Here is a 17916-nt window from a genome sequence, read left to right as displayed (position 1 = left end):
GTGTAGTGGTTAGCGCTACGCTGCGCTACGAACCTGGCAACCCGGGTTCGATTCCCGCTCACGGGCCAACACCGGTGACGATTACCTGAACCGGTCCTGGGCCTCCCCTAGGTCGACTTAGCCTCAAATGAGTACCTGGTGTGATGTGTGAGCATCGCCACTAGGGAGACAAAGGCGGCCGGGCGTGGTGCTGACCACCCACCCCCTCGTGTGCCGTGCCGGCCTTCACAGGTGCTACTCGCTAACGGCACTTGCCCCAACAGTCTGTTAAGGCTATACGGGGAATCTTTGTTTTGTGTGTGTGTGTGTATGAGTGAGTGAGTGCGAGCGGGTTTTCTACTTGGTCGGTTTAGCTAAAAAAAAACATCGAATGTCAGCACTGGGGATACAAAGGCGGACGTGCGTGGCTTTTCTTAACACCCAGACCTGTGTACAACGTGGTACCTACCCCCCCCAAACATCCCTCCAATAGTTTATAAAACTATACAAACTGTAATGTTCGCGTGTATGACTCTCTCCGTATGTACACATGTGTATTGAATAATAATGATTATTAGTATAACAATCGTCAACATTATTTACATCCATTTGTCAATCGACTGCTAGAGGGAAACAATCATGGGGGGAGGGATCGTTTGAGCAAGCCTCAGCAATGCTGCTCAGTACGAGCTGAACAGCGGAAGGGGCCGCAGGGCCGTTTAAGGAATCACTCGCCGTGACCAGGTGTCGAACTCACGTGGCCAGGTGCATCGCGCCGGGCGCTAACCACTGCAGCAACAACGACAACAACAACAACAACAACGACAACAACAACAACGTGGCGGTGGCGGCTTGTGACATGCTAGGTGCAGTACAAAGGCAAAGATCCCCCGTATAGCCTGCACAGACTGTTGGGAGCAAGTGCTGTTAGCGAGCACCTCATGAAACTCGGCACGGCACACGAAGGCGGTGAGTGGCCAGCACCACGCCCGGCCGCCTTTGTCTCCCCCCCCCCCCCCCCCCGTGGCGATATTTACACGCCGCACCACGTACTCATTTGACCTAGGGGAGGTCCAGGACCGGTTCGTAAAATCGTCTCTGGTTGTTAGCAGCGCTAACCGCTGCGCCACCGCTCCCCACGCGCACTCCAAGCGCACACCACCGCTGCGCTCCACGTATGCCTGTGCACGTGAGTACACAGGCGAGCAAAGTTCCGCTGCAACAAGACGACTCTGATCCGCGAGCACCGACAAACACGCGCGCTTGTTGTAAAAGTCATATCGCGACAGTCTATGTAGACTGTATGCTGCTCCACGTGCTCAGCGTAGCTTTTTGCGAGCATCGCACTGACAGCTCGCGCGCGGCTCACTGTGGTCGCAATCTACAGCACAATCATCGTTCACTCCGTCTCTCTCTCTCTCTGCGTCTCTCTGGCTATGTACATCTGACACACACACACACACGCGCATAGAACCACCAAGATCCAGGGGACGGGGGTGGGATAAGTTAGCAACTAGCTGCTGCTCTGCTACTACCGCGACCATGTCGTCCCATCAGCCAGCGGTGGTCGATGCCCGCCCGCGTGTCATTGCGCATCTTCTGGAGCGCATTGCCTTGCACGGGGAGCGGCGATGGTCGAACCAGAGACGAGAGAGTCGTGGATGCCAGGAGACTGCGGTGGCCGCGGTGGTGGTGGCGTTGGTGGTGGTGGCGATGGTGGTGGTGGTGCATCTCACTTAGCATCGGTCGACAGCCGCGGCAGCACAGCAGTGGAGACGCTGATGGGGAGGTGATGAGTCGGCAGCTGGCACATGGCGCACGGACACGGCACGGCGCCCCACTGATGGAAAGCCGCGGCAGCCGCTGCCGCTGCCGTTCCGAGCGCGACGGGAGGGCCGGCGTGTTGCTGCTGCTGCTGCTGGGACGCTTTGCTCGCCGCGGGATGAGCGGCAGATCTTCCGACCGGCGACCCCGCGGAGTGAAGCGATGCGCCCAGCACGGCCTGGTGATGGTGGTGGTGTGGGTGCAGCGGGTGGTGGCTGCTGCTGCTGCTGTTGTTGTGGTGGTGGTGATGGTGGTGGTGCGCGGCTAGAGACGGAGGAGCTCCGGCCGCTGCTGCCGCTGCTGCCGCCGCGTGGCTCAGCGGCGCGGCGGCTGCGGCTGCTGCCGCGGCTGCGGCTGCGCACGCGTGCGCGCTGGGGTGGAACGCCGAGTGGTGGCTGCCGTATATCTCGCCCACGAGCCTCTTCATCTCCTCGAGGGAGCTGCTCAGCATGAGGATGTAGTTTCTGGCGAGCAGCAGCGTGGCGATCTTGGAGAGCTTCCTCACCGAGGGTCCGTGCGCGTAGGGCATCACCTCGCGCAGGCCGTCCATGGCGAGGTTGAGGTCGTGCATGCGCTTGCGCTCGCGGCTGTTGATCTTGAGACGCAGCGACTGGAGGTCGTGTTCGCTCAGGTTCTTCTTGTCCTTGTGCAACTTGGCGAGGGCGGCCGCGTGGGCTCGATCCTCGCTGCTGCTGCTGCTGCTGCTACTGCCGCTGCTCATGAGCAACATCGCCGCTGTTCCGGCCGCCGACGCCGCTGTCATCCCTGCAGCACCAAGGCCGCCGCTCCCCACTCCGACGCCGATTCCATGCATCTGCTGCAGCAGAAGCTCCCGTTCGCTGAGCGATCCCGGGAAGGAGTCGGCCCCGCACGGGCCCGACGACGAGATGGTGGTGGAGCTGACTCGGCCGCCCAGTCCCAGCATCTGGCCCGAGGCTCGCAGGTAGACGTCCACCTCCGGCGAGGAAGCGCGACTCGACGTAACGGAGCTCGCGTCTGAATCCATGCGGCGATGTCGAGCAGCCGGCTTCGTCTTCCGTCACGAAACGTCGCCGGAGACAGACGCGCCGGATCTCGGCAACGCTGGTGCGGCTTTTGAGACTTCTCCGACTTTGCTGCTGCTGATGATGATGATACGACTGCTGGTGGTGATGATGATGATGATGATAGTTCTTAGAATTGTATCTGCGTGGTGTGGTTTTTTTTCGTGGTGAGGGTGGGGAGGGTGGGGAGGACCTTTTATGCGGCTCGCAACTTTGCCAAATCGTATTGCGAATTCTCGCACGTGTCTGTCTGTGTGTGTTGTGTGGTGTGTGTGTGATGTGTGTTGTGCTCGCTGTGGTGAGTATTGCAATATCTCGCTATGAACACAACGCGGTCTCTGACGTTGTCGCTTCCTCTGTGTGGACTAAGCAGGTGCGTGTACATGCAGAGTGTATGTCTAGCGCGCGCGTGTGTGTGTACGTGTCTATCGTTTGTGATGAGTTAGAGAAGACCCCCTTGTCACTGACCACCACCCCACACACCCTGTTACGCTTCGTGCTGGTTTTGTCTTTAATTAATGAGAAGGGTCCAACACCGCCCGGTCCTATATATACGCGTTTATGACCTTGTGCGTATGTAACAATGGACCGTGAGTGTGTGTGCGTGTGTGCGCGTGGGGTGGGGTCAATCACACACGCACACACCCACCCACACACGCACACACGCACGCACACACGCACTCACCCACACGCACACACCCACACACGCACGCACACACCCACACACGCACATGCACACACCCACACACACACACATGCACGCATGCAGAGCGGGGCTTGGGGATAATGCGTTAAGGTATGAGGTGTAACGGGTGAGTGCCTGTCTGTCTGTGTGTGTCGGTGTGTGTGGGTGTGTCTGTGTGTGTCCGTCCGTGGGGAGCGGTAGTACAGCGGTGAGCGCTACGTTGCGCTACGAACCCGGCGGCCCGAGTTCGATTCCCGCTCACGGGAGAAATCGGCCAGTGACGATTATCTAAACCGGTCCTGGGCCTCCCCTAAGTCGACTCAACCTCAAATGAGTACCTGGTGCGATGCGTAAATATTGCCACTACGAAGACAAAGGCGGCCGGACGTGGTGTTGGCCACCCAACTTTCTCGTGTACCGTGCCGGCCTTCACAGGTGCTCGCCAACAGCACTTGCCCCAACAGTCTGTTAAAGGCAACACGGGGGGGAGTGTTGATTTGTCTCGTGCGTGTGGAGTCGACTTAGACGCGCGTCGTGATTCTCGCAACTGCGCCAATCCGAGTTCGAGTCCCTGAGTACGTCTGCTAAACCCCACCATCGTTCGTGTCTGTATGTTGAACGTCTTTCGGCAGCCGTGTTCATCGGAGGTTGTAGCCGTGGCTGTAGTTAGGCGCCGCGGTGGCGCAATGCGATCTTCTTTCGCCTGGTTCGCCGGAGTGCATGTGTTCGAATCCGGACCCTGGCAATGCCTGTGGTATTTTTGGAGTCCGCGTGTCTCTCTCTCTCTCCGTGGTGGTGGTGGCGGCGTGATTTGTTCTCTGGGTGACTTCGGTTATTGCCCTCCTCCGCACTGAGACTCAACAAGCGAAGTTTAGATCATCTGGCTGCTGCTATCAGTTGCCCCGTGTGGTGACGGCAATGGTGGCGATGATGATGGCGATGATGATGGCTATCAGCCACTGCGATGGGCTATCGTAACGTGTGGCCAGGTGGTCTCTGGTGAAGCGGCTACGAGCTCAGAGGGCTTCATCCGGTAAATAAATCAAAGTAGTTGCGGTTGTAGGAGATTCGTGTTCGCAGGCGACTGCGTTGGCAGTGGTGCATTTGAAAAACGAGCTGAAGTTAGCATCGTCTTGTATTAAAATATATACACGCGATTCGTTAAATAAATTATCATTCTCGTTCCTATCATTAGCAGCAGCGAGTATCAGCATCAGCAGCCGCCAGCAGCCGCCACCATCTCTGACGATTCCCGCGCGTGTAACAATCCATCCGGGGACATCTGGACACACACACACACGAGAGCTGACTTCATAGCTCCGTCTCCGCTGTGGGTCGTCCCCATCGCTGCCCCATTCCGTGACCAGTATCGACCAGGGATTCTATAAGTTCCCTGCAAGCCGCGACGCGTCCTAACCCCCAAATAGTCCCACTCACTTTTTATTTTCTCCCAAACGGACAACGTTCCGTGACGTTGGGGAGAAAGTGCGAAACGCACGGAGCCTTGCGCCGAGCGACGGCGCGCGCGCGCGTGGGGGAGCGCACGCAGAGGAGCGGTGCGCTCTCCGATGCGCGCGTGGTGGAGTGCACGCAGAGGAGCGGTTCGCTCCCCGATGCGCGCGTGGGGGAGCGCACGCAGAGGAGCGGTGCGCTCTCCGATGCGCGCGTGGTGGAGTGCACGCAGAGGAGCGGTTCGCTCCCCGATGCGCGCGTGGGGGAGCTCACGCAGAGGAGCGGTGCGCTCTCCGATGCGCGCGTGGTGGAGTGCACGCAGAGGAGCGGTTCGCTCCCCGATGCGCACGCCCCCGCGCCGTCGCTCGCTCCGTCTCTCGGGGCGAAAAAGTTCACAGCTTCTTCGCTTTCTCTCGAACGCTTCCATCGCGCTCCGCGTTGCCGGTCCACTTCGGCCCCGTTTACTTGGCGGGGTGACGCTGCCGCTAGATTTTTGCAGAATGCCGCACGGGCTTACGACGAGGATCGGTGGCACGCAAGTGTCATTTTAGTTCGCGCGTTATCCGCAATGCTGCAACCAGGGCGCTCGGTGATTATTTTTTGTGATTATAATATATTTTACTTCATTAGAATATTGTATAAAACATATACTTGTTAACGCGAAACGATTCTTCCCAACCGAGATGGATTCCGAAGCCACTTCTAACATCAGTGGCGGAAATAGATCCAAATCGGAGCGGTTTTAGAGGTATGCCTTATAGGTCGACTCAGCCTTAAATGAGCACGTGTTGCGGTCTGCAACATGTCCGTGGCCTACTGGAAAGACAAAGGCGGGCGAGGATGGTGCTTGTTACGCCTACTCATTCGTGCAGGTCTTTAATAGGTGCTCGGTAACAACACTTGTCCCCAATAGTGCATGCAGGCTATACGGGGGTCTTTGTATTTGTAATGGTTACATGCGTGTGCGTTCCGGTGTGTGTGTTAGTGTCAAAGACAAAGATTGCCCGTATAGCCTTCAACAGACTGTGGGGGCAAGTGCTGTTAGCGAACACCTATAAACGCCGGCACGGGACACGAGGGGGTGGGTGACCAACACCACGCCCGGCCGCCTTTGTCTCCCTAGTGGCGATGTTTACACACTCCACCAGGTATACTCATTTGAGGCCGAGTTAACCTTCATAGGTGCTCGCTAACAGCACTTGCCACGACAGATTGTTTAGGCTATACCGAGGGATCTTTGTCTTTTGTGTGGTAGTGCATGTATTTGCGTAGGCATGCATGTGTGTGTAAGTATGAGTGTGTGTGTACGCGTAAGTGGTCGCTACCAGGGCATGCCCCGATGTCTGTACGCCTATGTGCGCGTGTTTGTGTGTATCAAGAGGAGCGGTGGTGCAGTGGTTATCGCACAGCGCTACGAACCCGGCCCCCGGGGTTCGATTTCCGTTCACGAGCAATAACAGTAGCGAACATTTGAACCGGTCCTGGTGCATCCCCTAGGTCGACTTGGCCTAAAATAAGAACTTGCAGCGGTGTGTAAACATCAATATTGGGGAGACAAAGGCGGCCGGGAGTGATTTTGGCCACCCACTCCCTCGTGCGCCGTGCCGGCCTTCATGCGTGCTCGCTAACTGCACTTGCCCCGACAGTCTGTTTACGGCTATATGGGGGATCTGTGTCTGTGTACGAGTGTGTTTAGATGTATACGCGTGTGAATGGCAGAATGATCTTCTCGATGATGTGTGCGTACACACGAGTCGATCGACTGTTTGCGCGCGGGAAGGTAATTAAATTAGAGTTAATGAGTGCAGCCGCACTAATAGAGGACATTTCCAATGCATGGGAGAATTCACACTCAGTGTCGGATAATTAATTAGTTTTGAGCGAGGGTTTTGTATAAACCGGGGCGTTCGCAAACTCCAGTCTTCGCAGTACACTACCACACCACGTCTTTATACGTTAATCGATTTACTCCACGCCCCGTTAGAACACATATTCATTTGTTCCACTTTTGCACGCGCCTGATGATTGTTAAACACGTCCAAAGTGACGCGCTAAGCAATTAACGCCGCCGTCGGCGCTAATAGAGCCGATTCCAATTAAAGATTGAGATCTCAGTGTCCGCTTGTGTGTAATCGTGTTCCATGTGTGTGTGTGCACATGTTCTGCGTGCGTGTGCATACGTGTTCCACGTGTGTGCGTACACGTGTTCCACGTGTGTGTTCTCGTGTTCCACGTGTGTGTGTGTGCGTACACGTGTCCCACGTGTGTGTTCTCGTGTTCCACGTGTGCATGTACACGTGTTTCACGTGTGTGTACTCGTGTTCCACGTGTGTGTGTGTGTGCGTACACGTGTTCCACGTGTGTGTACTCGTGTTCCACGTGTGTGTGTGTGTGTGCGTACACGTGTTCCACGTGTGTGGACTCGTGTTCCATGTGTGTGCACGTTTTCCACGTGTCGTGTGTGTGTACATGTGCTCCACGTGTGCCTGTGCTTCTCCTGTTCCACGTGTGTGTGTACACGTGTACTGTGTGAGTGTGTGTGCGTACGTGCACACGTATTCCAGGCGCGTGCAGCGTGCGTGGATCGAGTTAATTTGTATTCGAATGGGAAGGAGTAAATTGGTAAACGGGGAAAGAGATGCGGCTTGGAGGTGTTGGGTGGTCTGCAAGAACTGGAGTTTAAGAGATCGTGGACTATAAACAGCGAATCTATGATGGGGCTAATGCGTCTGGCAGAACAAGTCATTAGCACTGCTATTTAAGCAATTATAACTTGACACACACACAGACATTTAGTGGAATCAAAGTTGCGTTAAGAATAAGTTGGACTCGTTTCAAAGATGTTACGATGACGATGGCGATAATGTTTATCATTATACAAAATTATTTTTAAAAAAATGTTATGTATTGATTTATTTTTCGGGACGACTCACATTTCGTTTGAATAGAAACCATTTACAAAGACATCTGAACCTCCTTGCGGCGATTTTGTCAAATTGCACTGCTGGATGATTTGACCATACTTCACCACGTTGGTCCATGCGGGTTAGTGAAGAAACAACATGCAACGCGTCTTTATAAAATCGATCCCCAATAAAAAATATATAAACATATATTTCTATGATTCAACTCGCACTGAATATCTTTAGCAATGTTGTTGTTGTTTACACATTTTAATTTGTAATATAACGTTTGTAAAAATAAAAGACGGTAAGAAAATGAGACAAACCTAGCTCGTTTCGAGGAGGTATTTGTTTAGTTATTGCATTACTTTCTGCCAACTCAAATTGCGTATTCTTAAAACGCCAACATTTGCCAGTACAGACTATTCGAGCACGCACCCTCTCGAAGGACCCACGTGTTGTTGCCTCGTCGAGTGGGAATTTAACTCGTCTGTGATAAAGAGCTTTATAGATCATCGGGTTCCTCCTCCAGTATAAATAAACATTCAAATTCTGAAGTGCAAACACGCAGTGTGCACACACAGCTTGAAACGTGTACAAATATCTGTGCAAGTACAAAAACTCAGATAAGTGCATCTATACAAGTGTACACACGGATATATGTATATGTTTGTACACGTGTACACACATATGTGTACGTGTGCGTATTGGTACACGTGTACACACGTGTGTACGTGTGTATGTTTGTACAAGTGTATTTGTGTAGATATCACGAATTTCCGATTCTAAATATTGATCGACATATAATGTGGCGCAGTTGTTTTTGTCGTTATTTCTCTTAACTTCATTACTCTGCAGTACTTTTTTTTGCTTTCGAATATTTGCTGACCCAGGTCACGAGAATCGATCCCGAATCCCTCTTAAGTTTTCGCCTGGTCAAATAAATAAACTTACTTTCTATACAAGTCAACACAATCTTGATTTGAAGCTTTCGTGACTGCAGGAATCCATACTCTTTGGTTCTTTCGGTAAAGTCCACGTAGGTATAAAATAAAATAGATCACGACGTTTCGGGCGCAACACAAGCGTCCGTCATCAGGTGGGAGAGCTTTCCCACCTGATGACTTTCGGTAAAGTCACTTTACCGAAAGTCCACACAAATTCAAAGACGCCCCATTGTTAGGGCAAGTGCTGTTAGCGAGCACCACGCACCTAAGGGAGGACTCCAGGACCGGTTAATGTCTTCGCCACTGCTCTTGTTCATAAGCGGGAATCGAACTCAGGTGGCCGGGTTCGTAGCGCAGTGCCGCAGACCAGCGCGACCCCGCACTCTTACGGAATACAAAGACAAAGACGCCCCGGGTAGCCTTAACAGGCTCGTGGTGCAGGTGCAGTTAGCGAGTAGCACCTTCGAAGGCCGGCGCAGATGCCAGCACCACGCTGGGCCCGCCTGCGTTTGTTCCCGAGTGGCGATGCTTACACACCGTCCCGCCAGCGTTACTCACTCGAGGCTGAGTCGACCTAGGGGAGACCCAGGACCGGTTCAGAGATTCGTCGCCGACGTTGATGTGGCTGTTACCGGGAGTCGAACTCGGGGGACGCCGGGTTCGTAGCGCAGCGCGTTAACCACTGCACAGCGCTAACCACTGCACCACCGCTCCACCCCCATGCGCCACGTGTGGAGTGCCGAAAATTGCGCGCGTCTCGCCCGAGTTTTGTGGAGAGAGCGCGCGGTGGTGGTGGTGGTCGTGGTGGTCGTGGTGGTGATGGGGAGCGGTGGCGGTGGTCGTAGTGGTGGTGGTCGTGGTGGTGGTCGTGGTGGTGGTCGTGGTGGTGGTGGTGGTGGTCGTGGTGGTCGTGGTGGTGGTCGTGGTGGTGGTCGTGGTGGTGGTGGTCGTGGTGGTGATGGGAGCGGTGGCGTGGCGGTTAGCGCGCTTCGCTAGGAACCCAGCGGCAACCAGAGTTCGATTCGCGCTCACGGCCACCAACAGCACCAGGTGACGATTATCTGAACGGGTCGGCGGCCTCCCCTAGGTCGACTCAGCCTTAAATGAGCACCTAGTGCGGTGTGTAGGCGACCGGGCGTGGTGCTGGCCACCCAACCCCCTCGTGTGCCGTGCCGGCCTTCATAGGCGCACACGAACATCACTTGCTCAAACAACCTGTTAAAGGCTATACGGGGAAGCGTTGTCTTTGGTGTCACCCGGCGCGTCCACACGGACGTCTAACGCGGGCCCGTCCAACGTCAAGTTGACGTTGCTCCATGGTCGCGCAGAGAATTCGTGGCGACGTTTCGTGGTCACAGTGCGCTAACCGCTGCGCCACCGCTCCAGCCACCGACAGCATAAAGACCCTGCGCGTACAACGTCGCCTGCCTTGTGCGTGCGATCACCGCCGCGGGGAGTGGCAGCGTGGCCACGTCTCGCTCGGCTTCGCGAGGACAGATTTTCTCTCATCCTTTTTTTTCTTCTAAATTTGAAGCTTTCGTGACTGCAATGATTCATATTCTTAGGTTTTTTCGGTAAAGTCACGTAGGTAAAAAAGTTAAAATTAATAAAAGTAAAATAAAAATAAAATAAAAATCACGACGTTTCGGAAGCAACACGGAAGCAACACAAGCCTCCGTCTTCAGGTTGAACAGTCACAGCACGCTAGCTTGATACAGCTATCCACTTGATACAGCTATCCACTAGATACAGCTATCGTGCTGTGACGGTTCCATCTGAAGACGAGGCTTGTGTTGCTTCCGAAACGTCGTGATTTTTATTTTATTTTTATTTTACTTTTATTTATTTTAATTTTTTACCTACGTGACTTTACCGAAAAAAACTAAGAATATTTATCTCATCTCGCGGCTCGCGTTGCGGAAGTGGCGATGTTTTACACTCTGCCGACGAGACACTGCATCTCGACACCGTTGTTGCACCGAAGCACTCCAAGAAGGACGGCTATGCGGCTGATGAGATGTGTAAAACAAAATAAATAAATAAACCCCACGTGTAAATGAAAATGATAATTAAATATTTGTAAACGTGCAAAGTTAACAGACGCAGTGTTAACTCAAGTACGACCGCATAACTGCGTGTGAGTGAATTCAACCCGCGTGATATGGATGATGGACGCTTGTGTTGCGCCCGAAACGTCGTGATTTTTTTTATTTATTTGACACCTACGTGACTTTACCGAAAGAACCAAAGAGTATAGAAATATCTATCGCCGCATATACTGCGGAACCTCGTCCGAACCGAACCCGCATAAAGCGAGGGAAACCAGCGCATTACAATGCCTCTCTATTTTTGTTCTGCTGTGCGCTCTGCCGACCACTACGTAGACCAGCAGCAGCAGCCTACTCCGACTTTTCCAGCTGCCTCCCACAAAGCAACGGTCCAAGGACAAACGAACGACACGAGCTGGTCAAACATTCCGCGGCAGGACCCCCCCTGACAAATTATCTCGAGACTCGGTGAGGCTTTTACTCGATAATTTAAAGGATGTGCATCGCAATTACCATCATCGTCATCATTATATCTTCATCACTTGTCTCTGAAAGTTCACGTGATCCATCAACATCATCACCACCAAAACAAAGATCCCCCGTATAGCCTCATTATCACCACGACTACCACCACCACCACCATCATCATCATCACCGCCGTTATCACGACCACAAAGACCATCAATCTTCTGTCATATACCGTACAGATTCATTCACCGAGCAAAGGCGCGTTCAACGCATTCGAAGCTGGGAGAGAGGGGAGCAGGGAATCAGGAAAGCCGGGATGCAGGAACGCAGCGATGCAGAGAGGATGTAAGCAGGGAAGTAGTGAGGCAGTGAGTCAGGGAAGCAGGCACGCAGGAAGGCAGGGATACGGGGACGCAGGGAAGCATGGAGGCAGTGAGGAAGGAGGCAGGGAGAATAGAAAGCAGTGAAGCAGGAAGGCGTGGATGCGGGCGGGGGCAGAGAAGAGAGGGAGAGAGAGAAACGAAGTCTGTCCGAGATGGGCTGCAAAAAAAAACAAATGTCCATAATAATCCGTCGTAAATGGCGCATGTGTTTGGTGCTGCTGGGTAGAACAAAGATGATCTGCCTATTGATTGGCCGGTGGCAGATTTGAGAAGTGACTCGCACAGCTGTGCGCTGGGGGCCCGTCAGCTCGCTCGTGATCGCTGCCACCACGCGGTCGCGAGTCGCGAACGCGCTTAGCGGCGAGGCCCTAATCCGACTTCAAACGGCGCGGCCTCAAAGTGCTCCTCGGAGCCGAATCTTTTCCATTCGCCGCGCGCGCGCGCACACACAGACATACACACAGACATACACACAGACGTACACACACGCATACACGCATATATATACACACACACATACACACACATACACACAGACATACACACAGACATACACACAGACATACACACAACAACAACCGCCATTCGCCACTAAGTGGCGGTGACGTCACCACGATGCTTGTGCCAGGCCAAGTGCACCTTGAGGCCACGTGAAGTGAACGCCCGCTGGCAGGAGGTCACGGGGCAGACCCAGGTGCCACGGGTCGACTGACCGAGATGACCGAGATGACTGGCTGATGCACTACCTGTGCCCCCTACTGTGCCAACTTGCTGTGCTTTAGCCACCCGCCGCTCCGCTCGTTGTTGTGAGCGTCGCTCCTCCGCCCTCCGTTGTTGTTGGAGGGCGACTGCCTCCAATTGCCCAGTAGCGTCCTTCACGAGCCTCCTCCACTGAGGCCGATCTTGACACCGCTGCTACCAGTCATCGGCAAGTCCACTCAGCTCCACGTCCTCCTGTACCACATCACTCCATCTCTTCTCCAGCCCGTGCCGCGCCCGTCTAGCCCCCTCGATCCGGCCGAACAAAAGCTGTTTAGGCATGCGGTGGCTGGGCATGCGGGCTACATGACCCAGCCAACGCAGCCTTGCCTGCCGGAGGAGCTCACTGATGACATACACACACACACATACACACACGCATACACACACGCATATATACACATACACGCATATATACACACATACATACACACACGCATACACACACACATACACACAGACATATACACACGCACGCACACAAGACAACACATACACGCGCAAACATGCAGGCAAACACAACGACAAAAATCCCCCGTTTTGCCTTTAATAGAATGAGAGGGCAAGTGCTGTTTGCGAACACGTACAAAGGCCGGTACGGCACACGAGGGAGTGGATGGCCAACAACACGCCCGGCCGCCTTTGTCTCCCCAACGGCGAAGTTTACACACCGCACAAGGTACTCATTTTATGCTGAGCCGACCCAGAGGAGGCTCAGGACCGGTTCGGATAATCGCCACTGGTGTTGGTGGCCGTGAGCGGGAATCGAACTCGGCTCGCCGGGTTCGTAGCGCAGCGTGGCGCTAACCGCGGACACTACGGCGCGCGCGTACACTCACGCACGTGTACGCACACACACACGCACTCGTACGCACGTGTGTGTGTGTCGGAGCGACGCACCGGTTTGCCCCATTATATGAACCGATGCCACCCGAACACAGAGTGGGGGATTTGGGGATGGAGGGAGGGATTGGGGACGGGATGGGAGGATAGGGATGCAGGCTGCGTGGGTGGGTGGGTGTGCGGAGCAGCAGAGGGAATTAATGAGGAGTCGATGGGCGCCTGAGACAAAGAGGTGGCAGAGGATGAATCTTAAAACTTTCACCGTGACGCAGCAGCAGCAGCAGCCATGGTCAATCCACTGCTAGATGAAGCTCCCTACCCCCCCCCCCATCGTCTCTCGCGAATATTTCAATGCAATGATCCACCAAGCCGCTCGAGGATCTTGCACACGAGCTGGTTTCATCGCTCCATCTCCTCCACGGTCGGGGGACCTCCAGAACGCGTTTTATCGCGTGTCAGTTGACGAGCAGCTCCGATTAGCACGGTTGGCTAAGTACAGTGGGAAAGAGGTTCAACATACGTGCGTGCATGGCCCGTAGACTCAACACTGACCACTGACTCAACACTGCCCACAGACTCAACACTGCCCACAGACTCAACACTGCTCACAGACTCAACACTGACCACTGACTCAACACTGCCCAAAGACTCAAACACTGAACCATAGACTCAACACTGCACCATAAACTCAACACTGCCCATCGACTCAACACTCAGCACCTCCGATTAGTACGTTGGCTACGTACGGTGCGAAAGAAGTGCAACATACCATACGTACTCCGCAAGGACGTTCGGTCAGGGTAGGCAAAGCATCACCTGTGATACTCCAATAAAAATAGCTGTTTCAAAAAGTAAAAAAGTAAAAAAAATAAAGATTTTTTCTCACTGATCTGTGTTATTAATGTCACTTCTGTATGATTCCAATCATCACAGAGAGATAGTAACATGCACGCGCTTGTGGCCCGTGCTCCATCCAGTGTCTGAGTGGTTGCGCAATCATAGGGGAGGCTGAGCTCGTCGCTGCCTCTCGTCTCTCTCTCTGCATTTGCAGCGGAGCTCCGCAAATTTGGCGATTTTGACTATAAAAATGATTGGAATCGTACAGAAATGACATGGCACAGATCAGTGGAATTTTTTGTAATTTTTTTTTTATTTTGGTTACTTTTCGTAACAGCTATTTTCATTGGAGTTAAACAGGTGAGGATGTGTATCCCCTGCCTCCCCTGACCGCACGTCCCTGCTGCTACTCCGCGCCAGCTGTATCCCAATTCACGTCTCACCATTCTGCCTCCCGACCACAGTGTGGTGTGTTGCGCGCTTCGCGAGTGCACGCGCAGAGAGAAAGGGGGTTGACTCAATCTCATCGTGCTTTAGGGGGCGACAACATTTTCCACCACTTTCGTGCGAAAGTCAACAGCAGAGGTTGCCCGATTTTGAAGATTCGCTGCCCCTGCCATGTGAACATAATTATATTTTTTTCTGTACCGGGTATGGCTCACTGGGCTACGTAGCTGTCACAAATGATATCTCGACGAAGTGGCTTATCAACGTGAAAATGTAGAGCAGCTAAAATACTCTAAACAAATGATGTTGATTCTAAATGTTGAGGGAAATACCGGAGGACCCGGAGAAAAAATAAATCCACGCGACCACGGAGAGAGAAAGACGCAAACTACAAATATACAGCAGAAGGAGTCAGGGTCGGAATCGAACCCACGATCTTCTGTATACCAAGCGAGGTAGTTAACATCTCTTACCCACCGTGATGTTGATGATAGAGAGACACGCAAACTCCAAATACACAGCAGGCATCAGGCTCGGGATCGAACCCACGACCTCCTGTATACCAGGCGAGGTAGTTAACATCTCCTACTCACCGAGATGTTGATGAGAGAGAGACACGCAAACTCCAAATATCCAGCAGGCATCAGGCTCGGGATCGAACCAACGACCTCCTGTATACCAGGCGAGGTAGTTAACATATCCTAGCCACCGTGATGTCGGGGTCTTGGATCGAACCCAGGTCCTCCTGTACACCAGGGGAGGTGGTTAACATATCCTAGCCACCGTGATGTTGATGATAGAGAGAGACACGCAAACTCCAAATACACAGCATGCATCAAGGTCGGGATCGAACCCACGACCTCCTGTATACCAGGCGCGGTATTTAACATCTCCCAGCTACCATGATGATGATGAGAGAGAGAGACGCAAACTCTAAAAAACACAACAGGCGTCAGAGTCGGGATCGGGATCGAACCTACGACCTCCTGTATACCAGACGAGGCAGTTAACATCTCGCCACCGCTGCAACCTTGGAGATGAAGTTCCAACCGCCACGTCAGAACTGCTCACGTGAGACGAGGGCCAATGGCTCACTAAGAGCCAGGCAGGCGAGCACACTGTGATGTCGAAGGTTAGGATGGTGGTGGCCTCGGTCACGCACAACCTGGGCTGCGTGCCCACAGCCACCAGCCCCCCCCCCCGCCTCCACCACTCCGTGCCCCACGCAGAGCCGCGTGGAGTGGTTGCCGAGTGCCGATCGCACCGATAAGGATCTGCACAAAGGCGCGCGGCATTGTGCCACTCGCCGTGTTATACAAGGGGGGGGGGGCTTGTGGGTTCATTCACCGACAGATTTTAACGACTCAATGAAGGGCGCGCAGAAAGCGCCTTGGCCTTGTCCAGAGCACCGAGCTCGAAGGAACTGCACGTGTGCGGGCCGTGTTAATGTCGTCGCTTAGAACGGTGGCCACACCTCAATGAGTTGTTGCAAACGATCAGCAACAAAATAACAAAATTCGGACACGGATCACTTTGAGCCAGAGAGGTAGAACTCGCTAGGTGATGTTGAACAGGTCTCACATTTCGCCCCGGATATGTGACTAACACGAAGTTCTAAGACGGTTATCCTGGTTGGTTTGGTCCTGGAAATGACCTTTATTTGTTTGACACGTTGCTTTTGGGCTGCTTTGTCGTTTTTCAGACCTGGGGGCGATTTGTCGGGCGCGTTCGGACGTCATCTCGGTGACATCAGCTGGGAATTTCTCAGCGGACAAGCACCCACAGGGAGACCACGCGCGGATTGTCATCATCTCCCCTCTACGTGCCATGAAGAAGGGCCATTACCCGAAACGTCGCCTATTATGTATTGGTTTTCTTTCAAGGCCACCGTGATGTTATTGTACGCATGTATGTTTTATGTGCGTTGAACTTCTCTCGCACCATACGCAGGCAACCGCTCTAATCGGAGTTGCGCGGGGGAAGGACAAACTAAACATCTTTAGTTTGTCGTACCCAACAAAACGTCGTGATTTATTTGTTTTATTTCATACCGACGTGACTTTACCAAAAGAACCAACGAGTATGGATCCCTGCAGTCACGAAAACTTCATATCTAGATTGACAACAAACTAAACACAACACGCAGTTCGAACAAAATTCGTTTTCCACATCGATGGTTTCAAAGTTCCACAGTTCTCAGTGGCTTTCTAATATCAGAAGTGAAGAGCGTTCCAGACGGCCGCAGAAGCGCATCTGAAAGCGCCGTGTGACGATACGGTGACCACCGCCTTTGTTCGACGGCTCAGCCCAAAAGCCCTCGCTGCTGCTGCTTTGACGATGAGCGGAATTCACGTAATGGTTTATGTCCCTTGATGAATGTGTTGAGTATTTTTTTCTAACAATAATTGTTTTTCTTATTATTTGTGCTTGTGCACCACTGCCAAGGCCGCAACAGCAGCAGCAGCATCCCCGAGTGATCTGATTTAAACACATTTTTTTTTATTACCAGGTAAGGCCCACTGAGCTGTATATCTCTTTTTCAGAAGCGACACTGGCCATCTCAAATGATATCCCAACGAAGTGGCTCATCATCGCGTGGACATTTGTAGCAGCAGCAGCAGCATACTCTTAACGCGTGTTTGTAAATCCGGAGGGAAAAACCGGAGGACCCGGAAAAAAAAAATCCACGCGACCACGGAGACTTTTGACTTTTAAACAACTTTTATTGCCGCCAGCAGCAACAGCACTGGAGGCGATTTAGATATGAAATACACAAAGTCACCAGCAAACAAATAAACAAACGCTACAAATCCACGCGCTGTGACGCTAAAAGCACCGCGCACAACACGAAATAAAAGTCACGTGGTGGTGGTGGTGGTCATCGCGCACGCCACGGGGACGAGCGAGCGCTTCAGAAGGTGAACACCACGAGGGTGCCGTCCACGCTGGTACAGAGAGGGGCTTGCCCGGCTCCCCAGCGTTCGAAGAAGACGCGCTGCACATCACCGACACGTGTATGGTACATGGCGTGCTCCAGCCGGAGCCGCGCCTTGAGCAGGCCCCTGAACACTGGATGCACAGAGAGAGAGAGAGACGCACACTGCAAGTCTACAAGCGTCAGGGTCGGGATTGAGCCCCACGACCACACGAATACCAGGCGACGGAGTTGACATCTCGCCACCGCGGCGGCTGATGAACGCCGCGTGCGGGCAGCAGCGAGGGCTGTCCGCCGTGCGGCAAGAGAAGGAAGAGGAAGCTAAAGGAGAAGACAAGAGAATGAAAAGAGAATGAAAAATAA

General features: G+C 53.2%; 1 protein-coding gene across 1 annotated transcript; it reads right to left on the bottom strand.

Annotated features, from left to right (window-relative positions):
- Positions 1–991: 991 nt before the first annotated feature.
- Positions 992–3490, bottom strand: LOC133356944 (oligodendrocyte transcription factor 2-like). The gene has a single exon (XM_061574651.1). It carries the CDS (start codon positions 2807–2809, stop codon positions 1712–1714), a length of 1098 nt encoding a protein of 365 aa, XP_061430635.1. The 5' UTR covers positions 2810–3490; the 3' UTR covers positions 992–1711.
- Positions 3491–17916: the final 14426 nt, after the last annotated feature.

Source organism: Lethenteron reissneri, chromosome 56 (assembly GCF_015708825.2).
Source record: "Lethenteron reissneri isolate LAM-NWPU_2019-01 chromosome 56, ASM1570882v1, whole genome shotgun sequence".
Classification (NCBI taxonomy): domain Eukaryota; kingdom Metazoa; phylum Chordata; class Hyperoartia; order Petromyzontiformes; family Petromyzontidae; genus Lethenteron; species Lethenteron reissneri.
This window is presented reverse-complemented; position numbering and strand designations above follow the sequence as displayed.

What these genes read in the sequence shown, in the direction of transcription:
- LOC133356944 (XM_061574651.1), bottom strand. Translation starts at nt 2,809, where the DNA reads ATGGATTCAGACGCGAGCTCCGTTACGTCGAGTCGCGCTTCCTCGCCG.